Here is a 16835-nt window from a genome sequence, read left to right as displayed (position 1 = left end):
TTGCCCGTAGGAGATACAGATGCTCACACTGTGAATTCTGGTAAACAGGGAACCCAACACTTTTCCCTCTTCCCAACCCAACCAAACACCCCGGCCAATAAAAGCAGCAGGACACAAGAACCAGAGTACTTCATTTTGCGCCCTTTGTGAATTAGCAGAACTGGGGACTTGCCATCAACAGCTACGATCCTCTCAAAGAGGCCACTGGAGAGTCAGTGCACCAAGGAGGCGGCCAGAACACCCGAGGGACCTGAGGACAACCCACCCTGAACTCCCAGACCTCTGCTGGGGCCGTCAGACAGCTGACAGGCTGCGAGGCGGAGGCCAGCACCCGACAAGGCCGCGGGAGGCCACGAGATGCCTGGCGCCTGCAGGGCAGCAGTGGGACACTTTGGTGGTGCATGGGACCTGCGGTGAGGTGAGGGGTGGGTCCGGATGGCTAAAATGCCTGTCCTCAGCTGGACTCCATTTCCAGCCCGAAGCTCAGGCTTCAGCAGCATGAGCTTGACTGTGGCAGCACACGCAGCAGCACAGCTTCACCCGCCACAGCCCCACTCCATGCAGGTTGTTATGGTTTGGGTCTGGAAAGTCCCCCAAGGGCTGTCAGAGGTGGGGCTTTGGGGAAGGGATGGATCATAAGAGCCTGGCCTCATCAGCAGTTTACTCTGTTGCGGCTGAATGACTCCTGAGGAGGACTTAGCTGGAAGCAGCAGTCACCGGGACGTGCCTTGGGTTTACCTCTTGTCCCTCTGCACATCTCTCCCTGCTGCTCCCTGGCTGCCTGGGGCTGAGCACTGTCCTCCCCATGTCCTTCTGCTGTGCTCTGCCCCACACGGGCACAGGCAATGCAGCTGGCTGGCCCTGGCCCGTGAGCGAGTGAACCCTCCTTCCTTGGGTGGCTCCCAGGCACGCGACACGCCGGCCAACGTGCAGGTCACACCTGCACACCCAGCCTCTCTCCCAGGCTGCTCCGACAGTGGCCACCACCAGGCATGGGCCACACGGGGGCAGGGTGGAGAACGTCACCATGGTGCCACAAGGGAGGCAGGGTGGCAAATTGGGTCTTTCCTCATGGTGGGTATGAAGTCAACCACAAAACCAGGTGAAAACAAGAGTGTCCTGTGTCTGCTGGCGGGTGGCGCGGCCCTAGGGAAGGGTGGCAGGCAGCTCTCAAGGGCGGCCACACCTGTGTTCGCATACCTGGCAGCCCACCTTTTCTCCTGGGTCCTCATCTCACAGAGCTGAGGACGAGTCCAGAGGATGCGTGAGGCAGGAGCAGGTGGGGGCCGGGAGCGGCTGCGCTCGAGGTGCCCGCCAGGTGTTCAGGGGCACCTGCGAGTCGCTACTGGGTCTGGATAGGCGCGTGCGTCATTCAGGCCTGCCCTGTTTTCTCACCACTCACTGCAAAGTGGGGGGTAGAGGTTGTGGGCTCGTGGATGATTGGGGTTCAGTGCTGAGGTGCGAGTGGCGTGGGTGTCCACACGGGCCCCAGGCCAGGCCGCCGCGGTGTGGCCCGTGGGTGCACTCAGTTGCGCCCACCCACGAGGCAGCTCCTTGGCGGGGACTGGGGGCCAGCTGTGCAGCCTGGCAGTGGGGGAGCCATGCTGAGATGTCCCTTCCTGGGAAAGGCAGGAATGAACCTGGAGGTGGCGGTGGCAATGCCTGCCTCAGTGAATTGCCCGTGATAAACGGACACAACCCGACTTAACAAGTGAGAGCGACTCAACATCGACGGCCGTGGCCTCTCACCAGCGGAGAACGAGGTCTGCTTACAGGGACGCCTGTGAGCCATGCTTCAGCGTTCACTGCGTCCGGCTGTAACACATCCAACCCACCTCCCGCTTCTCCCCAGCCCTCTGCAAAACACCCTCGAGACCTGTAAGAGTAGTAAGTAGTCCATATTTTTGTTATCTTCTCAGAAAAACACAGGCACTAAAACTCTGGGATTTCTTTATAATCTTTGCTCAGGGCTCAGACAATCAGAATAAGCAGGAAACCGAAGCAGCACGGAGTTCTGGTTCCGAGTTGCTCTGAGACCTGGTGCTCAGGACAGGTGAGCTGAGGTCACACAGGACGCATGAGTGGGAGGTGAGCTGAGGTCACACAGGGTACACAACTGGTCCTGGGGCACACGAGCCTCCTGCCCCCAGGGAAACTCACTAATGTTTTCAAACGAAGGACACAAACATGTTGTCACTGCTTTATTATTCATGGTTTGCACACAATATAATATATATAAAAATCACTTTTAAAACAACTAGGTTTGCTGGAAAAGTGTCCTTTTTACCCCTTGCACCGTGAATTCCGGCACCGCTGACACGGGCTCCTCTGTGCGGAGGACCCCCACTTGTGCGGGTCCTGGGCACACGCTGAGCCTGAGCTCCCCGCTCACTCCGGCTACCACCCTTCCCTACACACGCACTGCTGCACTCTCCCTGAGTCCTTCTCCCTACTGGACATGTCCAGAGGTGGGGGCCTGGTCACGAGTTCAGAAGCTCCCTCAGGGTCCTCATGGATGATTCGTAGAGAAATCTGAAACACAAAGAAAGACTCAGCTACAGACAAAATGGCCAGATGATCCAAATGTGCGTTTCCAAAAGCAGAGTCCAAAGATGGCAGGCAACCGACCTCCTCCAGGAGGTGGCAGGGCACCAGCAAGTGCAGCTCTCGTGGAAAGCAGGTTGGGTACATGCAGTGAGCCCTGGCAAAGGTGGTGTGGGCACCACTCAGGCTGGCCCTCAGGCATGCTGTGCTGGTGGACGCTCCCTCGGACCCAAGGCACAGTGAGAAGCACACATGCGTGTTCCCGCCCGCCTCTCCCTGCCACGCAAGAGGGGACCTGGCCCTGCTCTACGTGGTGGCAGTTCCTACCACCTCTGATGACTCAGGGCCTCTGGGCACCTGGCCCTGCCCGTCCAGCCAGGTGGGCGGGAAGGCCCACTGCACTTCCTCCCAGGGCACCGCTCCCACCCCTGCAGAGTCTGTTCCTGCCAAGATTCCTGGGGCGGCTTCTGCACCTGGGCACACACTGGCAAGCCGTGGGCTCGACCGCAGAGCTTCCCTTCACCTGCTGGACCTCCTGGACGGCTCTGCTAGACACAGACAACGCCTCGACTAGTCTGAACATCCTGAGTCCACAGATGCTGTTTCCTGACCTTATTGTGCCCAGTGCTCAAGACGATGTCCACCTGCCTAACTGTGGCCTTGCAGACTGTCCACCCAGCGAGCCCCAAGTGAGGTCCCACTGCCACTGTAAACGTTCTTGTGGCTCCACTCTACAGTGCTGGTCTCAACCAACGTACACAGACCCCACCAGCCTGCAGTCAGCACCAGCTGCCATGCACGCACCTGCACCTGCACCTCCAGACTGCACCAGCTGCCCAAATCCCAAGGGCTTTTTGGATAGTCTTTCTCCCTGGAGTTATTTAGAGGTATGTGTGATTTTTACATCAACCCCACACAGATTTTAAGGAAAGAAAACGGAGACTTGTCTCAGCTCTAAGTCCCTCAAGATTCCCTCCCTCGGTCCTGGTCTTGTGTCCCAGGCAGTGTTTAGATGCCTGGTCCAGGGCCTCATGGACAACCTCTGCAGTGTAGCGTGGCAGTAGCTCTGGCCGTGCTCATGGGGCTGCTGTGGACTCTCTGCCCCTCACCAGAAGCTGCTGGTCCACCAACAAATGAGATGCCCCAAGTGGGGGTGGAAGTGATAGGCACGGGACCCAAGGACACCATGCAAGGCTGTGCACCTGCCCTGCAAGGACACCAGGAACCCACGGCCATGTCAGCTTCCCCAGCCTCGGGCAGAAAGGGCAGCTAGCAGGGGAGCTCCTCGGGAGCAGGGCAGGCCTCATAGGTGCCAATCTCTGCCCTTGGCTGTCTTGCTTCTTCGGGGTCTCCTCCCAAGCCCCAGGTTCCAGGGAACAAGAGTGCCCCTCCCAGTCTCACCCTCCTGCCAGCCTAGAGCTGGAGCCGAGACCGAGGAAGTGGCACTGAGTCACAGACCTCCAGGATCTAGAATTCACTTCAGTTATTCAAAAACACTTCTGTCTCCTCAAGTGAGCATGAATGTATGAGCCTCGCAGAGAAAGGTGTGAGGCTGTCTTGGCAAAACTGCCATCCTGTCAGCACTGACCCACGTCCACGCCAGCCACAGTCAGCACACTGCCCTCATCATTCAGGACAGGCAGGACGCAGTGCAGAGGGGCCCAGGACCAACCCGGACACCACATTGACACTTGGAAGCTCTGCAGCAGGTCACACCCATTCGCTCTGCAGCTACCTGAGGACAGGGCCAGGCACACCACGAGGACCAAAGAAGCGAGAACTGCAGGACAAGAGGAGGACTTGGACTTTAGAGCTGGAGGGAACAGCAGCAAGACCTCAGGCCTCCAAGCCTGGTGGGCTGCAGATCTCCCTGTGCGTAAGGGACATGAGAACTGGGTGGTGAGTCCACTGGGCTCTGAGCCTATGGAACTGCAGACTCAGGCTCAGCATCTGGGAAATGGCCAGGCAACACCCACCACGGTCACCAAGGATCCATGCACTGAGCAAAGAGCAGGATGAAGGACACACCATCACTCAAGAGGGGCTTGAGTGTGGACGACAGGAGCCTGCTCTAAGGAAGCCAGAGCATGGAGGCTGCGAGGGCTCAGGGACACTGCATACTCCAGCACCGCACAGTTGCTGCACCCTAGGCCACCCACACGGCCAGAGGCAGAGCCGCCGGCACGCAGTGAGCCTGCACTGCAACCACAGCTCACGTCCTAGTGGGAGAAAGTCAGGAGGTAATGAAACCTGCAAAGGGCTCACACGTCAGTAACCTCAAATTAAACCGCCTTCTGTCTTCAAACTAGCTATGAAAGGAACACACACAGCACACTCGACCGTTAAAAGCAGTAGTGCCTTGACACACCCAAGTTCTTCCTCCTGAGGAACCGCGTCCAATTTAGTGCTCTGCTGTGGGTGAGGCAGTGAGACACAAGAAGCCGTTTTATTCAGCAGCCCCCAACCAGTCAATTAATACCAAACTAATACCAATCAGCACGGGGAAAGCTGATTCCTCACTTCTGAATTAAGGTCCAGTTGCCCAGACACCCCTGGAACAGGGTTCCCAGAGCCTTGAAGATGGCAGATCCCCGAGGGTCTCAGGTCCAACACTGAGCCAGGATCGTCTTGAAATACCCTCTTACATCTCAACTGCTTCCTTCCAACCGTTTTTCAGACTGATTTTTCTCGGCCCTGGCTCCGCTGGACAGCTGGGGGCACTGGGTGGAAACCAGGCTACAGACCACTGGCTCCCCACTGCTCTGAGGGAGGACCCCTGAGGGCGAGGCTCAGCAGGGAACGTCACTGAACAACAGGGGCAGCACAGAGGCTGTTCACAGCTGGCTCTGCTCTCAGGGAGGTCCCAGCTCCTCGAGCCCTGCTCGGTGCCAGGAGCTAAGGAACACTAGGTGAAGGACAATGAGGGGCTTCCAGGAGGGCTCCGGGCGCACGTACCCTCAGCAGTACAGAACACTTCACACCCAGAAGGGTCATTCTTGCTGGTGTCATTTATAACAAAGCGTGAGTTAATTCTCCTAGTATTGTGGTCACCCTATTGAGTGTGACACACACTGTTTATGCTGCCATGTGTTTTCTGATGCACATGAGCTCCAGTCATCTCAAGGTAAGACAGTTCATGAAACTGAAAGTTTGTGGAGCTTAAAACAGAAAGGGGCAAAGTCTGACCTGGTACAGTCACAATAAGATTCCAGGGCTCTCAAGATAAGCACAGAATAAGAGCACCTGCGGAGGGCAGGTAGTTCAGCTATTCCATCACTCCATGGCAAAGAGAACAGCAGGTTCAGACTGCCACTCTACTGTGTGTAGAACAGCAGTTCTCAGGCTGTGCCTGCCCTGAGTGACTACATGGTGTGCAGAACAGCAGCTCTCAGGCTGTGCCTGCCCTGAGTGACTCCATGGTGTAGAACAGCAGCTCTCAGGCTGAGCCTGCCCTGAGTGACTCCATGGTGTAGAACAGCAGCTCTCAGGCTGCGCCTGCCCTGAGTGACTCCATGGTGTAGAACAGCAGCTCTCAGGCTGAGCCTGCCCTGAGTGACTCCATGGTGTAGAACAGCAGCTCTCAGGCTGTGCCTGCCCTAGTGACTCCATGGTGTAGAACAGCAGCTCTCAGGCTGTGCCTGCCCTGAGTGACTCCATGGTGTAGAACAGCAGCTCTCAGGCTGTGCCTGTCCTGAGTGACTCCATTTTGTAGAACAGCAGCTCTCAGGCTGTGCCTGCCCTGAGTGACTCCATTTTGTAGAACAGCAGCTCTCAGGCTGTGCCTGCCCTGAGTGACTCCATGGTGTAGAACAGCAGCTCTCAGGCTGTGCCTGCCCTGAGTGACTCCAGGGTGTGTAGAACAGCAGCTCTCAGGCTTCACCTGTCTTGAGTGACTCCGTGATGTGCAGAACAGCAGCTCTCAGGCTGTGCCTATCCTGAGTTACCCCATTTTGTGAAGCTGTAGTTTGCCCCAAACTAGTGTGCTTTGAGTACTAGAGCCAAGGTTTAAGACTCTATCCCAGGTTTGTATAAGTGAACAACCATCATCTGCCCGGCATCACCATAAGGCACAAGTTGACAAATAACTTTTATGTGCTAACTTATCAAACTAAATAGGAGCACCTGGATGTGTGGCCATCCCAAATCCTATCAGGAACACCAGCCATGGGAAATCACCAGTTAGAGCACCCTCACCTAAGGCCCATAAAAGGAAGAGCCTGCAAGACTGTACACAGTGGCACCCTGACCCCATCACCTGGTTGCTTGTTGTGAGCCTTGCCCAGCAAAATGGCCACAGGCACGAACCTCCAATGATCCATCCCACTGGGCTTCAGCAGACAGCAGTTTCTCCTGCCCTTGAAGGTTAAGCATGGCCCACTCCAAGCTGACACCTCGAGTTGACACTGCCCTCCATGAGGACCCTCTGCCTTGACAGCTCTGCAGAACTGGTTGGCCTACAGTGGCTCCTTGACTCTCTGCCTTCATCTTGTTTACAGCAGCCTGGTTCAGGATCCCCACACCTGCAGTAGCCCAGGTGTCTTGGCAGGCACGGAGCATGGCCTGCGTCAACCCGACAGGGGTAAGGGTCCCCAAAGGACTGCCAGACAGTTCTTTCTGGGTGTTTGGGAGGGTGCACACACAAGTAAGAAAGACGTGGCTAATGAACAGATGGACACATCTTATCTATTGAGGGCCTGGACACATCCCTTCTTTCCCCTGGGGCTGACACCGTTCTGTCCCTCTATGTCAGCTCTCTAGGTTCCCAGGCCTTCAAGCTCCCCCAAATGCTCTGGCCTCAGCAGTTATATGGTTGGCCTCCCTAGTTCTCAGTCCTGTGGACTGGGACAGAGCCACACCACTGACGTCCCCGGCTCTCCGCTGGTACACAGCCTATGGAGGAACTATGCAGCCTTCGTGAGGGTGTGAACCAATTCCCAAGCCGATGCTGTCCTCTTACACATCTACGTATAAATCCTGCAGGTTCCAAGGGAGGGCGAAAAGTAGTCAACACATCCAGGAATTTCAGGGCAGTGGAGCTACTCTGTGCAGTACTGCAGGGAAGGGTATGTGTTTGCATGTTTGCTGAAACTTCAGAAGGTTCAAAACCAAGAGCGAACTCTAATGTGCGCCGCGGAGGGTGGGTGATAATGATGCGACAAATGCTCCACTGGGTGTGGGATTGCAACGGGGAAGGTGTGTACATGGCAGGGCAAGGACCTATGGAAAACCACAGCACTTTCGCTTCCTTTTTGCTACGAACCTACAATTTGGTTCAACTTTCTGGTGTTGTTGGGTATCAAATCCAGGGCATCTGCCATAGAGCACCCTCCCTGCCCATTGATTCTAACACTCCAAGAACAATTACTAGCAAATTTACTAACAACTGGCCCTCCATGTCTGTGGCTCCACATGCACACACTAAGCAATCACAGACTAAAAACACTCTTTAGAACATTGGTCTTCACTGAACACGTACATGCCCTTCATTGTTGTTATTCCCTAAACCTTGCAGTGTATCAACTGTTTGCACAGTGTTGCCATTGCACGGGCACCAGGGTGACCTAGAGGTGATCACGGCGGCAGCAGGAGAGGCACAGATTACATGCAGGGCCCACTTTGCTGGCGGAAAGGACTGGGCTCCAACAGTTTCTCCCCTGGAGTCCTGGAACCATCCCTGCGGGTACTGTGAGCACCACCCATCCCCTTTGTTCTTGGAGTGCTTTGGTCTCCCTGTCCCGTCCCCTCCGTTCCTCTGCCATCACTGCAGGTGGGGCTTCTTTCTACTGGGGTAGAGAAAGGACTCTAGGCTGTAGAGGTGAGGTGCTGGGAACAGGACAGGCCTGGGGACGGGAGACCCAACAAAGCGAGACTGTAGCCTGCAGTATGTTGCCTCGTGCAAGCAGCTCAAAGCCACCTTACTCCTGGCGCATGGCAGTCCACAAGGTTCACAGGACTGAGGACACACAGCACCACCCACAGACCTATATGCCCAGGTGTTAGCCTGTGATGGTTGTTCAGAGTGGAAGGTCATATAAACACCATCGAAAACTACCAACTGTCTAAGCCTTTAACAACTGGGAAAAGGCAAAACAAATTCCTGCAAATTCGAACTAAGTTTCAAAGAAACCAAGCCGTTCTACTACATTCTAAGGAGAATTCCCAGTTAACAGGGTCTCATTTCACCGACAGTGACTAAAACTAGGGTCACATGGGATAGAAATACATGACCCTCCAGCAACTCAGCTCTCAAACGCCTTTGTAAGGTCAATTTCTAGAAAGAGAGCATCCAGGTGATTGCCACATTTTGGAAGTTCACTTACAAATTCAGGATTCTGAAAGCTTTTCTCCAAAGGAAGCAGCAGACGAGGAGTGGGGTTTGGTTCCCAGGCATGGGTAAAGCGAGGATGGCCTGCTTCAGAGCCTCGGGAAGAGCAAGCAACACTGTCCTCCCAGAGGGGAGGGGAACCGTCTCCGCAGAGGCTCAGGAGGCCCCTGCCACCCAGGACAACCGCCTGGGAAGAGGTACTATGCTCAGGAAACGCCCGGCTGCAAGTGTGGTGAGCCAGCAAAAGCAATGTCTAGCTGGAGAGCTGCTGAGCTGACGTCCTTCCCTTTCCAGAACAGAAAGTGGCAAGCAACCCTTCTGCCCCTGAAGACAGGTAAAGAGAAGCATCTCTTCCCCCAGCTTCTGAGCTGCTGACCCTGAGCACGCCCACTCACCTCTCAAGGCTGTCCTCCTCCAGGGTGATCTCCATGAAGCCCTTCAGCTTTCTGTGCACAGTGGCTGCAGTCTCCTTCACTTTGGAACTTCTGTGTTTACCTGTAGCAAGACCACATTGGGAGGGGAAGGATGAGTGTTACCAGAGGCAGAGGCTGCTCTGCACGTGCAACCGCTCCCATGTGTCCTTCCAGCTGCCCCCCGGGGATGCTGTCGAGAGCCAGTGCATGCTCGTGGAAGCTCGGCTGTGAGCGGAGCCTCTCGGCCCTTACCCATGCAGCCTTACAGAGCGCTCTGTCCACTCACCAAACAAGGGGCAGTGAGCGTATTTCAAAGCCATTCCCTTGTTTAAGCACTGTGGCACTTGCACCCCAAGCTCCACCCGCACAGCTCCTGGTGGAGCTGCCCCTCATGCTATGCATTTCAACTCGGGGGTCCCTTAGAGAAGCTCAAGGACCTTCAACCTGGTACCTCCATGGTTCTGTGCATGTTAACTCGGGGGGTCTCTTAGACAAGTCTTTTCTGTACCCAACTGGGTCCAACAAGTTAAAAAGTATTATATACAGAGCTTCCCTAATCTGGAAGTCTATAATCTGAAAGACCCTCAAATCTAAAACTTTTTGACTATTGTATATGATGTTCTTCTAAAGTTTCAGATTTTGAATTTTCAGATTAGAGATCCTCAACCAGGGTAGTCTATGCAAATATTCAAAAATCTGGAAAACTCTCAAATCTGAAGGACTTCTGTCCCAGGTACTTGAGATAAAGGTACTCCACCTGTATTATAAATCTACAGATACACCACATTCAGGTTCATAGGGACATTTTGTTTTAACAGAAGCCACCACCACCTATAGCAAACTAAACCTGAAAACCTCTGCCAACAACTGAGAAGCTGAAATGCAGGTCACCACAGTGATGCTGCTGTTGTTACATGAAGGAGGCCTCTAACAGGTGCGGCCAATTACTTTTCCACATCTCTCTCTACTTGTTGGGATATGAACATGACATAACATCAACATGCACAACATTAACAAATCACAATGTTCTTTTTGCAGGCTGGGAGGTGGGCAGGTCTTGCTATACTGCTCAGGCTCTTCTCAAACTTAGTACTGAGTAATCCTCCTGCGTCAGCCTCCCAAGCAGCTGAGACCACAAGCCTGTGCTGCCATGCCCAGTCAGCACAGCACCAAAATTCAATCCTAAGGCAGAGAGGGATGCCAGAAGGCACCCAACGAGCAAGGTGGAAGGTGGACAGGAACTGCAGTGCAGAAGGGACCCTGAGCTCATGCACAGGCAGGCCGGGCTGGCTACAGGTGAGGCCCGCCTGATGGGGAGCTGGCACGGAAGCAGAGCTCCCAAGCATCCCTGCCAGGGCTCAGCACAGCAGCAGTGTTCCCAGTGAAGGAGAGATAAGGTAGCCCACCTTTGTTGATGACCAAGATGAGATGCAGAACAGCTGTGAGGCACACGATGCCTTCGATGTCTCCAGAAGTCACACATGCCTTCAACTCATCCAGAAATGACCTGTAACATGAACAAGCACCTCGCTTACTCCACAGGAGGGGCTGGAACTTTCAGAACAATGAACGGGAGGTTCGACAACCACGCCACCATTCACAAGGCAGGAAACTGGCTGAACTTTTCCTGTACACTGCACTGAGTGCACCGTGACGTGCAGGTCAGGTATTAAAACCAGGGGCGCTTGCTGGAGAGAGCACAAGGCTGCTGAGTGAAGAGCAGTTCTGTACTCCATGCACACAGGCTCCAAGCTGTCCAAGAAGGCGCTCTGGGTTTTCGGGGCACACACCTGCTGTGAGGGCCCACAGTGTTCGCCGTCTGCAGAACCAGTCCCTCTGCACTGCCAGTGCTCTGTGCCACCCAGACCCCAGGATTCTAGCCAGGTAACAAACAGGCTAGGGAAATGAGTCACAGCTGCGTGTGGACAAAAGCTACTGGTGCTTAACCCAGGAGGTGTTACGCCACCTGCAATTCCCCTCAGAGCTTGACAAGGATTCTGCTGAGTAATAAAGGTGTTTCCAAAGTCTCACCGTATTGGGAATTGGTTGCGGACTTTCCTTCCTTGCTTGCTTAATATGTGTAGGTTTACTATTAATATTTTATGTGTTTTCCCTGAAAATAGGGGTCTTAACAGAACCAGGGTTAAAACTAAAAAACAGTGGAACGGTGTACATAAACAGTGGAACATGAAAAAATGGAACAGTGATTTCAGATTTAGTCATTTGTAATGAAACTTTGAGTAACCAAGAATGTTATGAGAAAATACAAAAATAGATTCCAGCTGCCGATCCCCTGTTGACTACTCTCAGATGACCTGAAGTATGTAGGTGAATAACTCCAACCCCGTCAGGAATGATTAACAGGAACAGAAGAAATACAGAAAATAGAGTTCCTACAGTTAAAACACCTTATGACAATGCTTATTTAATTAGTGGAAAGCCATGACATCCTTACAGAGGGATGCCTCTTAAGCCCCTGGATTTAGACCCTCCTTTATCTCCCACGGGATATTTAGATGTAAAATCAGGACATGTTATAATCTGGTTTGAAAGTATACATACAAGAGTGCGAGATATTCCATTTCTTAAAGATTAAGATTTACTAAATGCTGTAAATATTATTGGCCACCTATACCCTGGAGAAAGAGTTCCTCAATGTTAAGTTCACACAGTAGAAGATGATATCATATTACTGTTAGCTTAAACTGTCTAGCACTTATTAACCACAGCAGTAGCCACACAACTGACATTTACTCAACCCTGCTGAACTTGCTTTAACCTTTATGATTAGTTAAGCAATATTAATATGTCTTATTGTTTAGTTATAGGTTATCATGAGTAAGCAATTACTAAAAATCACTAAAATTGCCTGGTCTAGTAATGATTATACAAGATATTTTTGTTATTTTTCCTTGTGATCTTTTTCTGTTCTGGAAAAACATGTGTAACTGTCAACCTTTTAATGTATAAAAAGCTGGCTGGGAAAAATAAAATTTAGAACTCAGCATCCATTCCTTGAGTTTGTGTTGCTTTGTTCTCCACCTCGCCGAGGCCTACTCCATCACCTGTGGCCACTACCACCCCTGCTAGAGCTGGACCCCGGCAAGGAGGCATCGGGAAGCACGCGTGGGGGAGTTGTGCTAGACGACCTCATGTTTCCCTGTTAACCAAGTGTCACTTCTGCTAGCATCACGAGGGGTGAACGTGCCTGACAGTACAGCAGGGTATTTGTGTAAGTTTCCTGTAAACATCTGATTACTGAAATGGGAGGGAAAAAAATCTATGACAAGTTTTTGTCACAGAGGAAAATGCAGCTTTTCAAAGGTAAGAATAATGAGAAGAGCAGAAGCTGTCAGAGCAGGCACAGCCAGGTGAACCTCAGGCCCACAAAGAGAGGACATTACCTGACCACATCTGGAGACTTTACTACGATTCCTATCAGGCACCGTGAAAACGGAGGAAGGTCGGAAAGGCACTCCGGTGGGGTGAGTTCTTCCAAATCAGAAATCTAGAAAAAGTTTCAAGTCAGTAGGCTATAAATTGAGACTGGGCTAATGCTTATTTTACATTGCTCTGGCTTTCTGCTACACCTGAAAAAGCATTCCAGAAACTCAAATCAATGACTTTTAGTGACTGTTGAAATGTCCACAATAAGTATGAATGATCCATTATTGTATGTCAGGGAGTCTTAGTGAGACAGAGACTGAAACAAAGAAAAAAGACCTGCTGCCCAGAGCCCTTTGCCAAAAGGTCTCTTGTGCTGGGTGCAGTGGCACACGCCTGTAATCCCAGCACAGAGAGGGAAGCTGAGGCAGGAGAATTGTTGAGTTCATAGCAAGGCCCTAAGCAACTTAGCAAGACCCTATCTACAAATAAAATATATAAACAGGGCTGGGGATGTGCCCCCCTGGGTTAAGCCCCCATGGGTTCAATTCCTGATACAAAAAAAAAAAAACAAAAAACCACGGTATCTTGTTTGGGGTCATCTACTGTGAAAAATGTGTGTTTATGCTAAGTCCACTAACTCTCTTCTCCTCAGACCAGGTCAGGATCTCTCCCTGGCCTGCTCCACTTCCTGGTGTGCTGCGCTGTGCTGTGGCAGGCAGGGGAGGAGCACGCCCACAGCCTGCAGGGCAGAGTCTCTCAAGGTCTAAGCTCTTGACCATCAGCCACACAAGGTCGCACGAGTGCTTCCCTGGATCCAGAATGAAATCCAGCTGCACAGCTCCAGAGAAAGGCTGTATCCAGAACTCTGCTCCCTGTGCAAGTTCACGCATTCCTGCCGCTGACGTTCCTAGGGTGTGGGCGCACCACCCCCAGTGTCCCCTGTCTACTTTTGGCCACCTTGAGGGATTTCTCCTTGGCATGAGAATGCACTTCTAAGAAGCTTCCCATATTTCCTCTGCAGGGTTTAGTACAAATCAGGATACTGAAGTCGATCACCATGATATGTGTAAAGGGACCATTTATCATTAAAGTGCTTTACGTCTTGAGCTGTGTTGTAAGGGCTTTCCTGACAGTGAGACGAAGACTGTTAATAATGTGTCAAGATTCTGGCCCACAGAGAAGTAAAACAGGACCACAGCGGGAGGGCGAGAGTTCCACTGGGAAGAAGACTCTACGAGAGCCCCAGCAGGGACCTGGCAAGGTGGCTGTGGAGGGCAGACCTGGCTGAGTGCACCTTGCCTATAGAACGTCCAGAGAAACCATTCAGAATAATACCAAGTCAGCAGAGAAGATGGAGCAGTAGGCAACAAAATCTGAGGTAGTCACAGGGCAGATGGGACTAGGGGAACCAGGGGTGAGATGACGAGCTTGATCCTGGTGTGTGCCCAGTAAGGAAGGTCCCAGGCACAGAGGGAGGGCAGCAGAGGAGCACGGCCAGCAGGGGCCCATAGAGCAGGTGTGGCAGCTTTGCCTAGGCCAGCAGCAGGCTACACGCTCGGTCCACCTTCCTGTCGCTGTGGTTACTTTCCTGCAGCAGACAACCTCCCTCAGGCTGGAAGGAGGCCTTCAGTCCTATTTCATGTTTTAGAATTTAGGGAAGATCTTTTTTTTTTCCCAAATATTTTTTAGTTGTAGATGGACACGATACCTTCATTTTATTTATTTATTCTTATGTGGTGCCAGGAATTGAAGCCAGTGTTCCAGATGTACTAGGCAAGCTGAGCTTAACTCAGGTCCCAGAATTTAGTGAACCTCTTCTGCAATTTATATATTCACACAGTCACGTGCCACATGGCCTTCTGGCCACCGAGGACCTGCACACTGCCAGTGTCCCCTCGGACTGCGCCATCTGGCACACGCACGGCGGAGCTCTGCGTGCACACTCCAGATGTGGCACAGAGGAGTGCCCAACACTCCTCTGGAGGCTGCGGCAGAGCCTGTGATGGGGAGGCACGTGTCTCCAGTGGGAATCCCGTCAGCCCCTCCTTCTGGGCTGAGAGCCTGCTGTAACTTCCTTCTCCTCTCAGGTCACCACCCATGGTTGCGCTCTGTCAAATCCACCCTGATTATGCAGTTCTTTAATCCAATGGGCTAATAATCTCTGTATTAATAATAATAACCTTCCCTTCATCCACCACTGTTGCTAGGAAAATAAGATAGTCTGTAGGAATGAATTACCAATTTATCCTGATATCAGAGATTTAAATTTCCTATGCTTAGGGCTGGGGCTGTCGCTCAGTGGCAGAGCGCTTGCCTAGCATGTGTGAGGCACTGGGTTCGATCCTCAGCACCACATAAAAATAAATAAATAAAATAAAGGTATTGTGTCCATCTACAACTATTAAAAAAATTAATAAGAAAATCATAAAAAATTTCCTATACTTAGAAATTAAGGAAAAAAAAAAAAAGGCTAACAATACAGCATGCAGACACACAAGCTGCTCTACACAAACAGCCCAGTCCTCCTGAATTCTGCTCACCCTGACTACCCCAGCTTTACGAGAGAATCTTAACAGAGGTGGACCCATCTGGACCTCTAAGGTATGCCAACAGATGTCTTCAAGGTGAGCCAGCCCCTTACGGCTGTGTTTGAGAACTCAAACCTGTGCTGCGGGTAGAAGCAGCATGGCAGACAGTCAGAAGAGGCACAGGGCTGGGGATGTAGCTCAGTCGGTAGAGTGCTTGCTTTGCCCTGGGTTCAATCCCCAGCAACACACACAAAAAAAAAAAAAAGAAAGAAAGAAAGAAAGAAAAAGAGGCACAGCAGTTTCAGGATCCAAATACTTCACCTTCCGTAGCTGGTGACTCATCTCAACAACAGGCGCAGCAATCAGAGTGGAAAGTATGCCCCGGTGGACAGGCATGTCCCGGTGCCAGGACTGCACGGTGGCTATGAACTCGTGAAGAGGGGTCTGAACAGAGTACAGGAGCTGCAGGGAAACAGAGGCCATCAACTGGAGCTGCAGCCCAGGCCACCAGAACAAGGAGACTCTGGAATGAGGACTCCTGCTGGCCTCCCTATGCTGCCAGCACCAGGAGGCTCACTTCCCTGCCATTAGTGCCCACCGGGCTCCCCTCTGTGGCTGACTCGAGCCTCCAAGCACCACAGCTAGAGGACAGACGTGACCAAAGCCCACTGGAAACCACCGTTAGACATTCTTTCACCAAGAGCAAACAGAATCTTTGAAGACAGAAGTGTGGACAGTAATAAGGGAAAGAGGGAGAGGGAGGGAGGGAGGGAGGAAGGAGGAAGAAACACAGGGAGAAACGTTCGTGACATCAAGCAGGGCATCGACTCTGAGACAACGCGTTCTGAATGACGCTGCTGAACCGAGGTTAACCAAGAACACGAGGAGCAAGAGGTCGGGCATGGACCACACAAGCAGACCACAGACACTTGAGACAACATTCCAAGTGGACATTCCAAGTGGATTCAAGTACAAACGAGAATAAGGAAAACGTGGCAACAATCTTCAATTTCACCCATCAGCTAAGGACAGAATAAAACTGAAAATCTTCAGTATTTTACAAATAGCTTCCCCTTTAAACATTCTGAAGAAATCATCATTAAAAAATAGTTTGTAGGTAGAAAAAAGAATGGCTTTCCAATAACAACACAGACTTGTTCAGGCCCTGGCATTGCATTATCTTTAGGAGTAAAACAGATCTGGGGGGCTGGGGTGTGGCTCAGTGGTAGAGCACTTGCCTGGCATGTGTGAGGCCCTGGGTTTTATTCTCAGCACCACATATAAATAAATAAGTAAATAAACAAAGAAATAAATAAATCACCCATCAAAACTAAAAAACATTTTAAAAATTAAAAAAAAAAAAATCACCCTTAAAAAAAAAAATCTGGTATATGGGTTTTTGAATGAATTCCTTCCTCAATAATCCTGCATCACATCGACTAATACAAATTTAACCCAGGCAAGGTCTCTAGTCATTCTACAAATAATCAAACAGCATCTTCAAAAGCCTTCTCTAATCCCCATAACAGGTACAACTACGACACACCAATAATAAAATGGAGGGGGGTATATTCTTTCTGGATAATTGTGGCAGCAACCACTGCTAGAGGCTGAGCCACCTGTTCTGCACCCTGGGGG

General features: G+C 51.7%; 1 protein-coding gene across 2 annotated transcripts in view; it reads right to left on the bottom strand.

Moving 5' to 3' along the window:
- Nucleotides 1-2188: 2188 nt before the first annotated feature.
- Ncapg2 (non-SMC condensin II complex subunit G2) overlaps nucleotides 2189-16835 on the bottom strand; it is a 60881-nt gene continuing 46234 nt past the window's right edge. For both annotated transcript variants that reach the window (XM_047561302.1, XM_047561303.1), the window contains exons 24-28: nucleotides 15519-15659; nucleotides 12687-12790; nucleotides 10689-10789; nucleotides 9265-9364; nucleotides 2189-2532 (exon numbers count right to left, since the gene is read on the bottom strand). In XM_047561302.1, the coding sequence (XP_047417258.1) occupies nucleotides 2481-2532; nucleotides 9265-9364; nucleotides 10689-10789; nucleotides 12687-12790; nucleotides 15519-15659 (498 nt within the window). In that variant the 3' untranslated portion in view covers nucleotides 2189-2480. The remainder of the gene's footprint in view (nucleotides 2533-9264; nucleotides 9365-10688; nucleotides 10790-12686; nucleotides 12791-15518; nucleotides 15660-16835) is intronic.

Source organism: Sciurus carolinensis, chromosome 8, assembly GCF_902686445.1.
Source record: "Sciurus carolinensis chromosome 8, mSciCar1.2, whole genome shotgun sequence".
NCBI lineage: Eukaryota > Metazoa > Chordata > Mammalia > Rodentia > Sciuridae > Sciurus > Sciurus carolinensis.
This window is presented reverse-complemented; position numbering and strand designations above follow the sequence as displayed.